Source organism: Natrix helvetica, assembly GCF_964273705.1.
Source record: "Natrix helvetica genome assembly, chromosome: 2".
NCBI lineage: Eukaryota > Metazoa > Chordata > Lepidosauria > Squamata > Natricidae > Natrix > Natrix helvetica.
Genome location: NC_138552.1, coordinates 210,672,501 through 210,692,567, shown reverse-complemented (window position 1 = coordinate 210,692,567; position 20,067 = coordinate 210,672,501). Strand labels below are relative to the sequence as shown.

General features: G+C 37.0%; 2 protein-coding genes across 5 annotated transcripts in view; one reads left to right on the top strand and one right to left on the bottom strand.

Moving 5' to 3' along the window:
• Nucleotides 1-9,126: 9,126 nt before the first annotated feature.
• On the bottom strand, nucleotides 9,127-14,442 carry GTF2H5 (general transcription factor IIH subunit 5). Its single transcript, XM_081941260.1, has 3 exons — nucleotides 14,303-14,442; nucleotides 13,173-13,228; nucleotides 9,127-9,643 (listed from the first exon to the last, which is right to left on the bottom strand). Exons 2-3 carry the CDS (start codon nucleotides 13,205-13,207, stop codon nucleotides 9,463-9,465), a joined length of 216 nt encoding a protein of 71 aa, XP_081797386.1. The 5' UTR covers nucleotides 13,208-13,228; nucleotides 14,303-14,442; the 3' UTR covers nucleotides 9,127-9,462.
• Nucleotides 14,443-14,512: 70 nt separating this feature from the next.
• The window catches only part of SERAC1 (serine active site containing 1), a 30,694-nt gene continuing 25,139 nt past the window's right edge, over nucleotides 14,513-20,067 (top strand). Inside the window, exons 1-3 of one of the 4 annotated variants that reach the window (XM_081941252.1) lie at nucleotides 14,513-14,528; nucleotides 16,349-16,440; nucleotides 18,925-18,961. In XM_081941252.1, coding sequence (XP_081797378.1) covers nucleotides 16,350-16,440; nucleotides 18,925-18,961 — 128 coding nt within the window. In that variant the 5' untranslated portion in view covers nucleotides 14,513-14,528; nucleotide 16,349. The other 3 variants (XM_081941251.1, XM_081941253.1, XM_081941250.1) reach the window with 3 other exon arrangements.

The following is a 20,067-nucleotide window of genomic DNA, read 5'->3' as shown; positions in this document are numbered from 1 at the left end:
GTTTTTCTCCCCCAGGAGCAGAAAAAGTAAATTTAATAACACCCGGAACCCATTCATGTCCACCAGAATTCATCATGGGTGATGGTGGGAAACAAAAGCTGTATTGTACAGTAGGTCTGTAGTGTATGCAACTCGGGTTTTCTGTAGGTGAACTATATATTTTGGGGCAACATGTTTTTCATATATTTTGAGTTTCTCACGATTTGTCAGGAAAATAACCCCATGTATTATGAGGGCAGTGTGGGAGGCTGTCTTATACTGAGTCAGACCTACTTGCTTTTGGTCAGTCAATCAGTCATACTCCAATCAAAGAACTAGTTCTGATTGCATCCTGGAGGAAAGATAGGGAATGTGTGGTTTTTTAAAATTGTTTGTTTGCTCAATTCATCCAGTTTATACAGCCACCCACTTGCCAGACAACTCTAGGTAGCTAACAAGGTTTACAAACATCAAATGCAAGAAAACTAATAATAATAATAATAATAATAATAATAATAATAATAATAATAATAATAATAATAATAAATTTATTTCTTAGCCGCACCCTCTCCCGAAGGACTCGGGGCGGCGTACAATAAAAGACACATAAAATACACTATAGACAATACACACACAAATAAACGAATACATGTACATGTACATGTACATGGAGGAGGTAGGCAGATGAATAAAGACAATTAAAAACACAATTTAAAAACCTCTAATAAAATTCAAAAAACCACAAAATTAAAAAACCCGTCAGGAGCAGTGTGAACGAACTATGGTTGAGCCAGGCCAGCTACTTGGAATAGGTGGGTCTTGAGCTTTATCCGGAAGGCACAGAGGTCAGAGGTGGTCCTAATATCCGGGGGAAGGTCATTCCACAGGGCTGGGCCCGCAACAGAGAAGGCTCTGCTCCTAGACGCCGCCCCCCGACATTGTCTGGTGGACGGCACCTGGAGAAGTCCCTCTCTGCGAGCGAATTGGTCGCAGGGATGTATGGGGCAGGGTACGATCCCGTAAGTAGCTAGGTCACTGATCAACTGATAAAGCACAATGAATTAAAACGTATTATATTGCGAACTAGACACACAATTCATATAATTTACAGCTGGGCCAGCATCCAGATCTTTGGGGCCATATTGTTACCAGTGGGATAAGGACTAATTGTTCCCATTCCTAACCTGAGCTAATCCAGAATGCCAGGATCAATCCAGAAGAATATCAATATCAAAATCACTGAGAGATCAAGAATGCTTAGATGAATGTGTGACAGCCATCCCAGACCATACAGACAGAAGTCACCCACAAGTACAATCAATGCAACCTCAGTACTGTGCCCAGGACTGAAACCCAGCTCAAAGGGATCCTGTTAATCTCTTTCCTTTAGAGCCTTCTTTAACTGCCCCTTGATCATCTTCTCTATAATCTTCTCTAAAAAGATTGGAGATTGGAAATTATCCAGTGCTGTTGAGTACACCAGTGCTTCCCAGGAGGCATATGGATCTAGATAACATCAGTACCAGACTTATCCTCCAGACTTTTTCCAGATAGCCCCTGACAGTGCTTCATCTCAAAAGGACATGAAATGAGTTCAGCTCAAACTGGATTCAAATGACCCCGCTCTATCAATTGCCTAAAATAATTGTCACAGCAGCCTGCAGATGTTCCTCTGATCATTCTGTAACATTAACAGGTCACTTTGAACAGGGCTGCTGGCCAGCACTCTGCGGATTTACTCTGCTGCTCTTAATGCTGCAATTTGATCCTTAACGTAACGGTGACTATTTTTCTACTCTTGTTTCCAGCAATATTCCAGGTGGCTTTTCTGTTGTTTTATTTCCAAAAATTCTTCTGAAAATCAGGCAATCCCTTGAAATCAATGAACAGGAAGGGACCACACAAGTTCAGTCTGACGGAAGGCCAATGTCATCCTCTCATTCCAAGTCAGGTTTTTCTGCGGACCAGAAGGGGCGTGGTTTCGAGCGCTTCCTGCATCCCATGGTTAGGGCTTTGCTTGTTTGCGTGGCCTGGTTTGTGGCATTCTGTGGCCTGGTGCCGGTCCACGGACCAGGGATTGGGGACCTCTGTTCCAAGTGACAACTAAAGCCTTGGTCAAATAGGTAAGAGAGTTTCAGGGAACTCCCCAAGGTCCCCATGAGTATATCAGGCACTTTGGATGGTCCCAATCAGCTAATGATCTGACCATGACAAAGGACAGCCATTAACATCCCCCAAACTCAGTCCATATCATACTGCTCCAACATAAAACACACCTAATGTGTGACTCCCAAAATATTGGGTTTTGATCCTCATGGCCATGAAATCCTGAGCCTCTTCAGACTCTACCTGGGAATCAAAGGATAAAATACCCCAGTAGCAAAAGCCTGGGAAACTACCTATGACCTTGCCATAAAAGTGAACAGAAGGTATTTATAGCAGCAGCAATTCCATCTGTTCCCTAGAACTTAACTTCACAAAAGAAGTCTCATATATAGTAATAATGTAGGATGGATGGATGGAGGAAGAGAGAGTACTCTTTTTATTTAGCAATAAATGTATAATTCATCTGGTGTCTGATTTTTTTTAAGCAATCATTTCTCAGAAGGAAACATTTTTTAAAATGTCTCTCAATTGTGCATGTCCACCTCTGATAAGATTGTTCATTGGTTATTTAAACACTGAAAAGGAAAATTTTTCCCCTTACAAACAGGCAAAGGAGGATTACCATATATGTTTTTCTTTGTACCTTTGGTTCCAGAATGCATAGAAACTAGTTCTTTTTTGTAATAAAAATTGGGAATTGTGGGAGTATATCCATATGGGCTATGAATAAATCCCCCCCCCCAAGAAATACTTCCATTTCTCATTATCAGAAGTCTTTGTGAAAGAATTACTGTAGCTATACCTATCCAGTGTTCGCGTGGGAAGATAAGAGGGAGCCATTTTGGGACCAGCTGAAGAAATGGAGTAATTTTGGATCCACTCAATGCCAATCTGATTCCATCTCCAGAATTCTACAGTAAAAAATGAAATGAAGAAATTGCTACAAATAGCAGTGCCCTTCAAAGTGACTATGTAATTATGTATGTTGTTATGCTCTTACAAATCTTCCAGATGTTATTCTAGAGATTGTAAAGGTGTTTTAAATAGAAAGTAACATATTTTAAATAAAGCATGTATTTATTTAAAAGTTACATCAACATATATATCACCAGTATGCTGCTGTTCTAACCTTTTTTGTCTACTTTTCCAGAAGATATTGGTAGCTTGAAATACAATAGAAACTTGCAAAATTGGCTTGAGTAGAGGTAAGACAGCATTAAAGAAATGTGCCTAATATATGCTAATAAAAAAACAATCACTCGAAGATATTCCATCGAAGATATCAAAATCAATCATCTATAAATAGCCTTAAACACCTGACTTGGAATGTGTTATAACTATATTGGATTAATCTGGATAACTGTATTGGATTAGTTAGGTACTTTGTGTTGAAATTGCCCAGAATGCATTTTCTGCTACCGTAGTTGGCCAGTATGCTATCTTCATTCTTCATAGCTTCTTGGCATTCCCCCACCATGGATTCCAGAACCTTTTCTCCTCCCCTGTCTTAACAATATTCCACTTAATGGATATTTTTCCTGAGATGAACAAGTACTCAGAAGAAACTTATGGTCTAAAAATGTGCATGTATTCATTTGTGAAAAACTTTGAATCTACTGTATCATCCTTAGGGTCTACAGAAATTATCATTTGTTCCTAGAATGACACTTGCATCCAGATACTTGGCTCAATATTTAATAACTGTCAGCCTTTGAAATGACTCTTTATTGGCAAAAAAGGATTGTGTTTAGTTATGGTTGGCAGGTTGGAGGCAGTAACAAACATGCAGGTTAGACAACAGAACAGGAGAAATAGCCTCAAAGGTGATGGCAAACAACTTCTTTATTGGTGGCCACAATATTACAAGAATATATACCTGAAGTCACGAACTGAGCTTGACTCAGAGAAAAATGTAGCTTTAAATGTTTTACACCAAGTTTGAAACACAAACAAAGCCAGGTAAAAGCAAAATTCTTAAGTCTTTTAAGTGAAAAATGCATAAATGTCTTAAGAAACTAGTTTTCTACATGAAACAGGCATAATATAAATGAAATATTTTTGTTTCATTACTGCACAATGTAAGATTCTATAATTAATAGATTCTAACTTCTGACAAAGAGGCAAAAATGAGACATTTTATTAAAGCACACAATTATCAACATTTTTAATCAAACTTTTGTGTTGAAACATTTTGCCTTCAAAGGATGTGGATATCACTTCCATTCCTTTTCAATTGTTTTCCATCTTTTCTGTGGCAACGGAAGAGAAACAAATGGATTCATTGTTGTATTTTGTTGTCTAGATAAATGATCTCATACATTTATGTAATTTAAATGTTAAATTAATAATATTTGGTACAGAATAGAGGCAAGACGTTTTCATAAATGCAAGTGATTTTAATTTTAATGATAGGTGCTGAAATCCAATCAAGATGTGCAAATGAAATTGGGGACAGGGAGATGGAAGTGGAGAAATTCAGACGAGAAAAAAACAATGAAATAAAACCTAAACTTTGATGATAGGAAAATAGATACTTCTCATTTACAAATCTTGGAAAAATCAAATCACAATATGACTTATCATATGGCTAGCTCTGTTTTAAACACTTCTCCTATAATAAGTAAGGAGTCTCTTTTCATACCAAATTATTTGTCATCAAAATTCTATTGTGCCATGTATTTTGGAAGCAAAAAGTTAAGAAAAGACAAATGCTAGCGCTCAGATCAACTATCAGTGCTAGAAACATAGACGTTACCTTCATTCTAAAGCAAGTTTTAAAAGAATGAATGTGTGACTCACGCAGATATTCAGTGCACTCTTTTCTTTTACTTTTAATAAAGGTGAGTAAGTTTTTCTTCCTGGTATGTTCCCTGTGACAAGGCTGAGGCTAAAAGATGTCTAGAAATTGGTCTTACATCAGATCTAAAAGATTGGATATAAAGCAAAAAGGAATCAAATACCAGAAAAAGAAATCTCTTTTTCTCTTAAGTGTTATTCATTTTTCTTCCATGGCAAGAAGAGAAAGCAAAAATGACAAAAATGTATTGTAAAGAAAAATTATAGGAAATAAAGCAAATAGGAATGTGATTCATTAATCAGCTTGAATCTATTTGAAATATCTTGACACCTATACACTGCTAGCTACATAGAGTGCAGGATCTGTTTCCCAGCCGTAAAATGGGGACACTTGTGATTAAGATATTATTTTAAAACTTGAAGATTATATAGCATATTAAAGTGGTTCAAGTATTATAATTATGAAGTATAATGGATCACCATGATAATCAGTTGATTAATGGTGTTCTTTTCAATTAAAAGGAAATCTTTGAGCCCAGTGGAAGAACTTAAAAAAGGTATTTTAAATTCATCAGAGTAAAGTTTACAGAAGTGGCTTTAATATTCTACTTTTTTAGATTTCAGAAATTAGCTACACAGTGGTCAGTGATTAAGCACAGATGATATTATGTATATAGCATAATTATCAAACTATCCAATCAGGAATCAGTTTCCAGAGTCCCAAGTTTTTTTCTCTCTTCCAAATGGTATAACAGAATTTAGCAAAACATTAAGGTGGCAAATTCCAGTATATGATGCAGTGAGTGCCAAATATATATTTAAAAATCTTATGTGAAAGGAGAGTGTGTATAATTAAGCTATTCTGTATATTTGTATGTACAGACCAGGGGTGGATTCCTGCCAGTTCTAACCTCTTCTATAGAAGAGCTTCCACAAATCTACCGTGCTGTTTAGAACCGATTCCAGCTCCCACCCCCCGCCTGTCTGCACCACGCTTGCCCCGCCTGCCGCTCACTGATTGGCTGGCTCACCAATTACCCTGCCCGCCTCTAAGAGTCTTATCTAAACCTTAAAGCTGTCAAGTTTGAACACCCCTGGTTTTTTTTTTCTAAAGGGTTAGGGGTGGAAGGGTCTTGTAACTTGACAGCTTTAAGACTTGCGTGCTTCAAATGCCAGAGTTTCTGAGCCAACATTTTGGTTGCTAAACAAGAGCATTATTGAGTTTCACCACATTTTACAAGTTGGCCACGCCCATCCAGTCACATGATGCCAAGCAACTCCCACTCAGTCACATGGCTGGCAAGCCACTCCCACAAAGCAGGCCACACCTACAGAAGAGGTTCTAAAAAAAATTGAAACCCACCATTGGTACAGACTTAACTTTGGACACTCCTTCACCCCCAAAATATGTCCCACATGTGCTATGCTACTGGTCACCATAGGAAAATGTTTATCCTCTCTAAAGAAACCAAATGATCTCAGCCAGGGTCTCTTTGTGCAGCAATGTGTAGGCTTCTAGTAAAAGGTAGCAGACTTTGTTTTAATCGTATAAATATCCTTATAAAATGCAGCTATAATCAACAGGGCATGAATGTCTAAAGCAAGATCTACACTACGGTTTAACTGCTATGTTTACATTCAACATTCAACAAAACTTTCAGTGTGTTATTTTTCAATATTTCGGACCAAGGTAACAAATCAAGCACCTGGTGGAAAAGACAAAGGAGTACAATTAGCTTTCATAAACTGTTATTTCAGAATATTTAGAATGAAATGAATAAGGTAGCAATGGTTTGTATTTCTTTTTAGTATTAATAGGCACTAGAGAATTCTATATAAACTGATGTTATGCTGGTAATAAGTTCAGACAGAAAACTAATTATTAGGATGGAAATAAATACGAAGGGTAAGGATTTGCCTCCAGGCGTAGAACAATATGCAAACTGCTGTATATTCCAGGCATATTTGGGAAGTTTGCTTTTTTTCAAAGTGCTACTCCAAATATGACCTTAAAAATAATATCCCATTATTACAATAATGGGATATTCACAATTTATGGTTTCAAGCTTGAGGGGCACAGTTGATCTATTCTGTATCAAACCATGTTTGTAGATTTTGATTTGATTACCGAACTTTAGCTCAAGTGCAATATATATACTATATATGGTCTAACATGAAAAATCCCTTGGGCACAAAGCCAGGTGGATGACCTTGAGCCAGTCATTTCTCTCAGCCCTAGGAAGAAGGCAATGGCAAATCACTTCTGAAAAAGCTAGCCAAGAAAATTGCATGGACTTGTCTCTGAGAACAGGATATGACTGACTAGAAGAAAAAAAACCCACATTAATAACCACAACTTGTTTACAACTTTTGAAGAGGCTCTGTTGCAACAGAGGCTTACAAGGCAGATATGTGTAATGTTTCCCTTATTGCAGGATGGGTTAGGTTGAGAAACAGTGCCTCAGTCAAAGCTACCCCTACCAACCAGCATGGTTAAGGGTGGACTTTAACTTAAGTATCCCAGATCTTCTTCTTCTTCTGTTCAAACTCTTCAAAAACTCTTGGAGACTGCAGGACAAATATTACAGAAAAGGGTAAAGTAGGGAAACAAAGGCTTAAGGATAAGAGTTTTGTATAATGTATATGTAGTACACTATATACAACCTTTTGAACATCCTGACATTTATTAACAACAAACTACAATGTGACATTATAACTCTTTGACAAGTATTTTTTTAGTCTTTGCTGTAAATATTCAGTTATTATGGGTCATGAACACTTTTAAGTATTATAAGTCAATTTTAATATCTGTCTAGAATTAATATATATTCAAGTACTTTTGTTTATTTCAATTTAACACTATTTTGCATGTCACAAATATGTACTTTCTATTTCACCTTTGGGACTGAAAGAGAAAACCACATCCTCTATAAATTAGTAAATTAACACCTGTATAAGCATAAAAACGTAAATATTTCATGCAGTCCATATGTCAACATAAATATTTTTGGAGATTTAAAACTTTTACAGGCTACATAAAATACCCTAGTAGTTTCCAACCATTTCCAAAGATAAGAGTTAAAGCTAGTTTTTCTACGAATATATGCTCTCTCTAGAGGGAGCATGGGAGAGCAATTTCTATGGATACTTCCAGCAACACTTAGCCCAGTTCCAAACCAATAATCGCTTACCTCCAATCCAAGCATATGGATATTTATTTAGAAGTATCATTCAATGAAAAGTAAAATGATATTGATATACAACAGGACCTTAGAATAAATATGCATAGGACAGCACTGCATGTCTGAACTGTCATGCATTGATGAATGTTTTAAAATCAGTCATGTTTATTCAAGATGGTTTACAGTAATGATATAAAATGTTAAACGGGAAATAGTTGAAATTTTACTTTTTAAAGTTTTACTGTATAAAGTTTTACTATTTAATTAAAACTTTAAAATAAAGCTTAGCTCAAGATGATATTTTAGCTGCCATCCTGGAATCATTTTCTACTGGAGGTTTGAGTTGCTTTCATTCTGTTAACATCTTTTGTTTTCCAGGCCTTGGGCTAAGTGATGTGGGGCCCATTGGCTATGTTTATGTTTATGGGTTATTTAGATTTGCCATTTTTTTGTCTTTATTATATTATTTACTGTATGTTGTTTTATCAGAGCCAATTGGAAATGGGACAGTGCCTAAATTGAATAAATGGAATCCTATACATGTTAATTCAGGAGTAATTTTCACTGAACCTAGTGAAATATAGTACTATAAATTAAAAACAACTAGGCTATGAAACAATTCTATTCAGCACCATGTAGTCTGCATATTATTAACGCACAAGTAGTCCTCAAATTACAAGAATTCATTTAGGAACCATTCAAAGCTATGACGACACTGAAAGTAGTGACCTACAACCATTTTTCATACTTATGACCCTTGCAGCATCTCCATAGTCATGTGAACAAAATTCAGATGCTTGACAACTGTTTCATATTTATGATGGTTGCAATGTCCTGGGGTCATGTGATCACGTTTTGACCTGATAAATAAAATCAATGTGGGAGGTAGATTCACTTAACAATTATGTTACTAACTTAACAACTGCAATGATTCACTTAACAGCTGTGGCAAGAAGTGTGGTTAAATGAGACAAAAATCACTTAACTGTCTCGCCTAGAACTGAAATTTTGGGCTCAATTGTGGTTGTAAGGGTATTCAAATTACAAAATTTAACAGTCTTCCTTGGAAATATAAAAAAACCAACTTTGTATTTTATTAAAAATGTACATACTGTATTTTCTCTATGAGGGAATATTACAGAGAGCAACTGAATATCAATATTGCATCCACCTCTGCAAAGAATCCCAAATTCTACAGTAATTTACACTAGCAAACAAAATGAGCTGTTAGCATAATTGCCGTTTTAAGACAGGATGAAACTGAAAATAACAAAAGAGAATTCTTGATATGTATGTAGCTCACTTCTCATAGTGACTATTATTCAATCTGCCTTAAATTAATTCACAAAAACATTTACAGGCTTTCAGTTCGATGTGTATCCATATCCAGCCTCATTTTTTATTTTTGTGTAATAGGAAAAGAGTTCTGGTCCATTAATTCTCCCACTCTCTCTTGCAAGAAGTTAACCATTTCAGCCAACACAAAGACATGGGTTTCATCTAAGTCTTGTATGATGAACTTCTTTCCCAGGGCGTTTGATTCATCCAGGTACAGCAGGAATTGCTTCATGGCTGGGTCACTGTGGGGACAAGGATAAAATTATGGTAATCTCATGTAACATTTCAACGAATTAAGCTTGCAATGGTTACAATGCAAATGTCAATATAATACAATAAAACCGCATTTATGAAATGCATTAAATGTCCTAAACTTTATAAAGTAACCAAGCAGAAATTTATAAAACATGAGATTGAAAAAAATGAAAACTTATGAAAACATCCTAATATGTTAAGGGGATCAAGTATTTTCAGGATTCTCCCAAACATCCAACCCTGAGCAAACATCCAACATTACACGGTGTGGATCTTGGCCACCTTCAGTTGTGGAGGATATTTCATAGATAACTACCATATTTTTAAAAAAATCTGCTATGACTTGGATAAATGAAAACTCAGGTGTTTCTATGACAAAATGCCCTGAAGTAGCATTGTTAAGATTCCTAGGAACCAAAACTGGTTAAATTTAATCAGTGATGAAAAAAGACTGGGAGCAAATGAGAATTTAGTAAAATAGGTACAACATATTCTGGTTACCTTATTTTAGTCCATATGTTTTGCCGTCACTGCAATTTCTAATACTTTTCAAGGTTAGCTTTGCATATAACCTAACATTCTATCCAGAAAGTATTTAAGCAATGAATAATTGTAACAAAGACCTGTCATCAAGTAAAATCTAAAGTACAAGGTCATAAAAATTTGCTCCTTCTCATGGATATATTCCAGCAGGAGAATACAAGCGAAGGAACACTGCCAACATCAAATGTGATATTTTGAGAGGAGTGCAACCTTATCCAAGAAAGGCTGAACCATTAAACCACAATCAAATAGAATGAATATATTCCACCTATTGGAATTGAGTGCAAACAGTTGGGATTATGTTCGACTAGGTGTTTCATCCAACCAGATAAACAAATTTTAATATGATTAAATGTGGTTTTTAATATGTCCTCAAGATCAATATATGCAAGTATCAAGGGCATAGTGATGACTTTTTAGCCAGTCTCTAAATGACAAATTTCCAACAGTTTCCAATATGTAAAACAGATAGTCCTCGATTAACAAAGATAATTGGGACTATAATTTCTGTTGCTAAACGGAGTGGTCATAAAGCATGAAGTCATGTTTTTTGATGGCAATCCCAGCAGTCCCATTGTCATTATTAAGAGGCTTTGTGGGTGAGGGTCAGAGGGGGAGCCCGCAGCAAGTTGCAATTCCCAGGCAGCTTGCAAACAAGTTGGCAGGCTAATATGTGGCTGCTGCCCAGTGGGGGAGGGAACATAAGGATACCAGTAGAGCAGGACTTGGTGTAGTTCTGCAGGGTGCACAAGAAATTAATATAGTGCAAGCAGGGCAGTGTGGGGTTGGCTGTTCCTGGGTGCAGGAGACTTACCAGAGTGACTTGCCACTTTCTGTACTGGCTTTACAGTACAGTAATCATGTGTAGCAGAATGCTGAAATTGTTGTACGAATAAGCTAGTAGTGGTATCAATAGAACTGTCATCTAGCTGTAAGTACCACTCATTCAACATCACCATAACTCTGAACAGTTGCTGAACAAGGGATTATAGTCCTAACCCCTTGTTCAGCAACCGTTCAGAGTTATGACAGTGTTGAATGAGTGGTACTTACAGCCTGTATTGCAATGCACAAGACTGAATCTTACAGATTCCATTGACCATAAACCAAGGAGAAATATCAACAGGTATTATCGTCTGGACTCTATCCTTCAGTAACAACTTGAGTTTAATATTAAGATCCCAATACTTGCAAGGCAAGAGATGATTATTAAATAGGACTATGCATGCAAGAAAAATCCAAGGGCTATGTTCCAATTGTTCTTTTCATAGCACAATCCATTCACTATGGCAATTTTGTTAGTTCTGAACTAGGCTAAAACATTGAATTAGAAAAGATTAACTTGGGTTGTTTATTCAATCAGAGTTGGGTTGTGACAGTCACTAACAATCAGATTTTATATAATCAAAAAAAGTTAAATTTGGAGATAGATGGTCAAATATCTAAAGTTTTCAATGTTAAGATCAACTCAGAATAGATACTTTTTCCAATAACATTACCCAATCTGGAAGAGATTGTGAGGAAGGAGAAGTAAATCTATGAAACCATTTTTCTTTTTTTCGTTCTTCAAATTATTAAGGCAGCTGCACCCTTAACAAGGCTCACGGGGTTGTTTTGAAAGCTGTCTCTTTTTGACACTGCCTGCATGTGCATGTTTAACCATTTCTCTTATGACCCCAAAAGTGCTATTTGTACATGCATACACAAACAGCTGCTATAGTACTTCAAGCAAAAGTGCACTATGCTAATGCATTTTGTAAAATACCTATTTGGATTTCTTTTTGCAATCACTGGCCTAAGAAATATATTCATTTTGTTACAGCCACATAGTAACATAAACTGCTAGAAATTCTCTGAATACATCTACTATCATACTGTACACACGTCTATCTGTAGTAGAGTAAAAGGCCGACTGGCCAAATCTTTGAGCCAAAACAACTTCCTTTCCTTTGAAATTAAATACTAAGGAGAGGTTTGCTGGAATCTTACAACAGCTGGCTGTAAGAAAGGAAGTAAAGGAATGTAAACTTCCCATCCAAGTTGTGGAGTGAAATTTTTCAATATGTATGAAAAACAAACAAATGTAGATTTAGTTATCTAAGGTATATGGTGGGTAAGCAGCTAGAATTGCATTGGTTTTAAATAATTGAGCTGAAAGCAATTGCCTGCTTTTGGTTTCTTTCAAAGCTTTTTTTTCTCTGAATTTAACTTTCATCTTAATTGGGCCTTATTATTTCTATGCATACACTGCTCTTTCTGAAGGTGAATCTCTTTTTAAAAAGCCTAGTAGCCATCCATTTTTTTTTCTGTTTTGTTTTTGCTGCTGTGTGTCCCTAGTGAATTCTAAAAAGGATTTAAAAAATTAGATGCAACAAAACCCTTAATTTGATTCTACTTCCAGTGATTATCTGGATTGCTGTAGTTTGGATATGGTATTTTTAGAACCACGTCATGGTGGTTCTAATCTGGTAATTGCCCACGAGGCCTAGAGTCCTCAAAATTAATATTAAACTGTACATCCATTATTCAGTTTACATAAAGGGGAAAGTACTAGCAGAAGATAGTAATTGCTGTCTCAGCTCATTCTGCTGGTTAAGTGAATTCTTTACAATCTGGAATTTAAACAAGTAACCCCTTTAGAAATTAAAGGCAATGTTGACAAGCTATTTAAGCCAGTTAACTTTAAGTGTAATATGAAAATGAGGCTGTTGGCAGGATAATCTCCATTTTAATAATATGAAGTAGGCATACCAAATATTCATAGTTCATAGATTACATGAATAATACACCATATCACATTTCAGTGACATTGTATTCCTTTAAAATAAGAGTATGTTATTTGTGCTATGTTACTTGATTACAATCACAACTGTTTCTTGTAACCATGTCACAACATAAACATTTCCTGCTCATGCTACCAAATTTCTTACAAGTTTGGGGTAGCACTTGCATTGCCAATATATTTTTGCTTACCATTCTATAAGTATCCCTTTCAAAACATTCACCATCTTCTTCACAAGGTCAGATTCCTAAAACATCAAATGGAAAAACTATTTGTAGAAAATGACACAATCTTAAACTGAACAAAATCAATACCAACGTCCTGATGGGGAAGTTTCTATCCTAGCCACTTCAGCAAAGGTTAAGCTGAATTCAGGTTTATTGTTTTTCATGTCAATGAGAACAGGCCTGTACAGTTAATTAACATAGCAACTTTGAATGTAATAAATTATTTAATATAATTCTGAATGCACTTCAATATTTTAATATGCTCCAATTTAAAAAAGGAAAACAAAAGCCCTATCTTGAATCTGGCATATTTATTTCTAGCTTATTATAGCACCTGTTTAGAACTAGATCCACCTTCATTCAAAGTTACTTTATGTTTTGTGGAGATTTTGGATCTGGGTTCAACAATTTCAAGGGCCTTAAATGACAATTAAGAAAGAGAAAACTCTGCCCTGTAGTCAGGATTTTTGCAGTCCAGATTTGGTAGCCCTAATCCAGGGGTGGGCAACCTTAAACACTCAAAGAGCCACAAAGGTCTTAACTAAAAGCCCCCCATTCCATTCTGAAACCGACTTGCAGTCCAGTTCCCCCACCATAGTCTCCTTCCTTCTAGCGCGGTGTCCTTTTTCCTCTACCTGTCCTAACCAAGAGCCCTGTCAATTGTGGAGCCGACCGGCGACAGGGAGCCGCAGCAGACGGATGAAAGAACCAAAAGGGGCTTCAGAGCCGCAGGTTGCTGACCCCTGCCCTAATCCTACATTGGAGAAACCTAATTCAGGCTAACGAGGAGAGGAAACCTTATGGTTTGCAAGAGCATCTGGCAACCTTACTAGCTGCATCTTCCAGGCAGGTTGCAAATGCACTTCCCATCATTCTCGGCCAGACTGATGAGATTTAGTGTGCCCCCGGATAAAACTAAGCTGAAAGAGAGTACGTGGCTGCAACTATTCACGCTGCACAGGATTCGCAAGACCTGACGTCTACGTTGCTCTGCGGAAAGGGAGCCCTTTCATGCCAGAGATACGTAAACGGTAAACGAGGAACGAGAAATTGGGAAAGAAAAAGAAAGACCTTCCAAGAAAAAGAAAACCCACTCAGTTCAAGCTATCAAAACACGGAACCATGCTTCACCCGTCCGGCAACGTTGCCCTGGCGACGAACGCCCCAAATCACTCCTGTTTCCCCCGACCGGAAGAAGTGGGAGGCGGAAGGGGCGCCGACTCAGACGCAAGATCTAAAACTGCGCAGGCGTCCCCTTCCTTGTACAGTGCCTTTGGATTGGCTTGCTCCTGTGAAGGGCGGCCCTGCGGGTGACGTCAGGTGGGTCGCGTTGACGTCAGAGCGTGGGCGGTATGGCAAGGCTTCGTCGTTGACAGTGGGACAGGGATCCGAGATGGGCAGGTAGGGGTGGAGGAGGAGGAGGTGGCGGCAGGAGGAGAAGAGAGAAGCGGTGGTTTGGGCCAGACTAGTGTGTGGTTGCGAAGTCGGGGCTGGAGGACCTTCCTTGTCTATCCGGAGAGATCCCTCAATTAAGGAGTAATGTTGCGAAGGATGCTCGTATAACTTATTTATCCATTATTATGGCTGTAACCTGCAATGATAGACTTGGCTCTATCCATAAAGTCCGTTTGCCTAGAGCGTACCCTTTTCATTGTGCCGCACCCCTAAAATGAGGAGAACTGGGGCATTTCTATGCTGTTTGCGAATTGCAATCTTTTTTGCACGTTCGCTAAAGGCTAAAAAAGCGCTTTACATTCGGCAGAGCCGCTGCTGCGATTTTATTTCGAAGTCTGTACTGGAGGCGTGTTTTCATTTCAGAGATGTGCAGGGAGATGCGCCATGGTTTTCTGAATAAAATATTTCTTTGCCTAGTGAATGTTGTTCTTCAGCTATGATATTAGTCACCCCTCCCACACTCTTGGTTCTGTTCTCAGAAACATCTGCAAGGCAGTTAATCAGGTTGAGCTACAACAAGTCATGCAAAACTGAAATGGTCGGGCAGAGTTGTTGTTTTCCAAGAAGTCTGATGGCATGTTCACCAACAAAGCTTCATTTGCTAACCCGGCTGCCTTTGATTTTTATGGTCCCAGGGCTGTGTACTGCATATGGAAAAAAAATGGTTACAACCTACAGTTTGGTTAAAAAACTTTTTATCTTCATATATGGCACATTTTAGGTATTTTGAGTGATACCTTTTATTTTATTTTTAAAAAACCAGATTTATGCATTTTATTTTTAAAAAACCCAGATCTAAAAACTCATACGTGGGTTTTATTTTTTTTAAAAAAACAGATCTATTCAAACATGTAGATTTATACTGAATGCTCAATACTTGTAAGAAATAAATATTTATTATTATTGTACTCAAAGAATCTGAGTATTCTTTGTGGTTACTGAACTAAGGACCATCTCGCTTTATTTTACCCTAAGTTATTGAGCAAAACTAGTTAATATTAAGTGTAACATACAAACTCCCCAAATTGGGCTAGTTGAGTAAAGTGGTAAAGTTAACCATGGGATAAGCAGCAAAGTATTGACAGCATGATTTAGTGGTATAACAGGAGGAAACACAAGATTTTTTTGAATCAAATGATACCATATCAGTAGAACGTCTCACCCCAAAAAAGCTTGATTGGTCTCTTTGCTCTATTCCGTGTACTGAATCTCTGCACAGAATTATCATTCTATAGTTATCTATAGAATATAGATAAGATCCTATAATTATCTATGGTTCCAATAACATTTCTATAGATTGGCAGCAAATTTATTAGATTGCAGTGAATTGCTTGTGGCTCTGAACCTCTCTTTTTTCCAGTGTAGATGGGCAGCCAAAATAATTATCTTATAAAAATACAGCAAAGCACAATATATTATTTTGGATTGTAAGATGAATGGCATCTCCTTTAAATTCAGAAGGGAAAGACTTCCCGTATCAAAATGTTTGGAAAATGATATAATTCTTTTTTCCTTTGAAAGATACCTGGAGGGGTTGTTTTTTTTTACATCATGAAATCCTGTACTAAACTTGCAATATATGTTTTTGGAAAGAATGCTATATATTAGATTAGGGCATAACTGATATATAAAATAATTTTTAAAATCCTGTTGATGAGCTAAATCAGTTTTTTGTACCTTTACAGAATGTCTCTGGCTGCTTATTGTGTGGTTTGCTATAGAAAGATAGGCACTTTAGGTTCTACATGGAAAGTTGATCAATCATGGAAAGATATCAGTAAGTGCAATTCTGTATTTACAAGCCTGACTCTATCATTATTTTATTTGTATGATTTCCCAGATAAATTCTTCATTTGGAGCTTGCTGCACATCACTTCTTTGCCTACCTAGGCAAATTATATCTATCTACCTGAAAGTTTTATTAAGAATAATAAATAATACAAACTAAAATAGATTGAAAAAAGGAAGAGAAAAGGAAAAGGAAAAGGCTAAAAATGCAAATAAAAAGAAAAAGAAAAAAGGGTAAAGAAAGATGTGAAGCACTTGTTTCTCATTTTCTTCATATCAGTGATACAATTAAGATTTAAGCTATTTCTCTAAAGCTGCATCATGACACTCTTCTTTCTATAATCTTGTCTACTTATCAAAACCATAAATCATGGGGGGTTTTACACAAAAAGTCCATAAGGGGCGGCAATTGTATTCTTCCTAGAGATAGCCTTTGGAGAAATATTTATCACCATTCCGTAGGACTGATGAAGAAGTTTTGATTTATTGGTTTTTTTCCCCTCTAAAAAGAAATATATACGTTACGGTGAAAGACCGAAATCTGGTGAATGTCGACATTCACCGGTGAAAGACCGAATATTTCATTACATTGTTTTACATTCGGACCTTCACCGGTGAATGTCGACATTCACACAGTCGCTTGGTGTATGTCCGAAAATACCCTTATCCTCTCGACACCCTTACCCTAATACCTCGGCTCCTCGCTTCCTTTTAAGCGTCTTCTTAAGGATCACAGGTTTAAAAAAAAAAAAACTCCGCGAATAGAAGACGCTTAAAAGGAAGCGAGGAGCCGAGGTATTAGGATAAGGGGATTAGGGTAAGGGTGTCGAGAGGATTACCCTTATCCTCTCGACACCCTTACCCTAATCCCCTTACCCTAATACCTCGGCTCCTCGCTTCCTTTTAAGCGTCTTCTTAAGGATCGCAGGTTTTTTTTAAAAAAAAAACTCCGTGAATAGAAGACGCTTAAAAGGAAGCGAGGAGCCGAGGTATTAGGGTAAGGGTGTCGAGAGGATAAGGGTATTTTCGGACATACACCAAGCGACTGTGTGAATGTCGACATTCACCGGTGAAGGTCCGAATGTAAAACAATGTAATGAAATATTCGGTCTTTCACCGGTGAATGTCGACATTCACCAGATTTCGGTCTTTCACCGTAACATATATACCAATGGAAATGTAAAGTCTATTTGAAGGTCGGATCTCTAAGCAGGATCTTAGTGATGTTGCTCTGCATCACTATATAAAGATTTAAACCATATTTAAGAATGAGTTGAATATTTTTCTAAGCACAAGGTTGAAATGCTTACTTTTCCAGCACATAGTGTGAAATGATAGCCATCTAAAAAAGATGTCATAGAAATTTTAGGTAGAAAAATGTTGATAAGGTCATCTGTAAGAATTAATACTGTACCATTTGATTTTTTGAACTAGTAATATAAACAAAACGATGACTTCCAATGATGAAATCTGTTTAGAATATTTTATGAATCCAATGATATGTCTTCCATAATTTAAAACTTTTCAGGATGGTGGTGGGAGGATCATACATACCTAAAAGACTAATGGAAGAAACCAGTGTTTTTGTTCAAGTTTATTCAGAAGTAAATTCTTCTTAATTCACAACTTGAGCTTTGTTGCCAGGTTAGTTTGCCAAATTGTGTGTTCTCATCTGAAGAATGCTTCCCAGAAATAATCGCATCAAGTTGAGTGGGCATAGTCCCAACTATAGAAATTTTTTTCAGTGGTTAGACTTACACAGAGCTGCCACTTGCGTCCTAAGAAATAGGACTTAGTTTTGCATAACCTTGAATAGGAATTAATTAAATTACCATTAAATTAATTATTTTAGACCTTACCTGAGGCTTAAAGGCTTGATAACACTACCTCATGCTCTTATCTGTCTAGACTGCTCACTATAATCCAGCAGGTTATAAATATTCAAAAATGGTACACTTATGTGCTCCCAAGTCTGGGAGTTTTTTGTCATGTTGTGAACCTTGCATTGGTTGCCAATTGATTTTGGGATCCAGTTTAAGGTGCCGGTTTTGATCTATAAAGCCCTTCATGGCTTGTTACCTGAATATATTCAGAGCCACATTCTCCAGCCATCTGTGGTCCAACCAACTAGCTATAGCAATAAGAAACTGATATGCACCCCACACTTTCAGGAACCTGGCGTGGTGGTGGTGAGAGAAGGCGCTGCTTTTCTGTTGCAGTGCTGATGTTATGAAGATCAGTCTGATCCCCTCTTTGCTGATTTTCCACAAGCTGTTAAGGATTGAATTCCGTTGTAGAGCCTTCCCCTAATTTATTTTAATTCAGGATTACCATATTTTTGTTCTCTTTGAATTATGGCAGCATTGTTTTTATTTTTGCGTGCGGCTTGTTTTATATTCCATTATTGATAATTATGTTTGTACTAAAACATCTGTTTTGCACATGCAATGATACTAAGCTTTTAATTTTTAAGGAAAAATTGTGAAGTTAACTGGCTCACTTATTCTGGGGTAAGTTTTTATTGGTAAACATTCATTTTGTTTTTAGAATAAAACTAAAGTATCATAGTTTGTAGGTGTTTAATGTGTTATTTTCTCATCTGTTCTGGTGAATATATATGTCTGTGTGTGTGTTGTATTTGTGCTGATAAATAAACATACCAGTGGTTGTAACACACACACACACACACACACACACACATAATGTTTGTAACTGTTTAAATGCTGTGTATATGGTAATGTTGACAATATTATCTAGTACTAAAAGCAGATGCAGAATTAAGCATGACCCTCTTTAATACTGTGTTTCCCTGAAAATAAAACAGGGTCTTATTTTCTTTTGATCCCCAAAATAAGCACTTGGATGTATTTTCAGGTAGGTCTTATTATTTTTGAGGTGCAGGAGGCAGCGAGCGTGGTCACCTCATGGCTGTTGCTGTGTTGCAATATTTTGGGGGAGGGTTTATTTTTGGGGAAGGGCTTATTTTAGCGCATGCGCTCAAAAGCCCAATTAGGCTTATTATCTGGGGAAGTCTTGTTTTCGGGGAAACAGGGCATATTACATGGTAGCAGTCAATTCCTACATTAGTTTATCATTTAAAATTTGGGCCCTTTAATAATAAGCTATGTGAATCAGTCATTCCTGAAAACTTTAGAAATTGTGAGTTTTGAAAGAATTGACAGGCCCCCTTCCATCTCATCTCTTCTCCTCTCCTCTCCTCTCCTCTCCTCTCCTCTCCTCTCCTCTCCTCTCCTCTCTTGGTTCTAATCCACAAACAAGTTTTGCCTTTCTTTATTTGAAATCTAAATTTAGAAGCAGATTGTGTTTCCTGCTCAGTTTCATGTGTTTATTTATTGTTTCCTATATTTGTAAAGCAATAAAGATTGTGAGATGATAATTTAGTGGCTTGTGCTGATCTGAAATACTCTTCCTGCTCCATCTCTGCATGATTTACGCCTTGCTACTTTCTAGCATCAGGATATGATTATGGAATAGAGCATGGCTAGAAGGTAGCAAGGAAAGTGTATCCCACAGGCACATCTTGATTTGCCTACTTTGGATATCAAGAGGAATCAAGAGAGTTCTGTTTATGGGAGAGGGAGAGAGAAGTCCTGTC

Coding starts and splice junctions, on each gene's coding strand:
- GTF2H5 (XM_081941260.1), bottom strand. CDS start 13,207: ATGGTGAATGTTTTGAAAGGGATACTTATAGAATG. Junction 9,644..13,172: donor AAAGGGATACTTATAGAATG/GTAAGCAAAAAT, acceptor TTGTCCCCACAG/TGACCCAGCCATGAAGCAAT.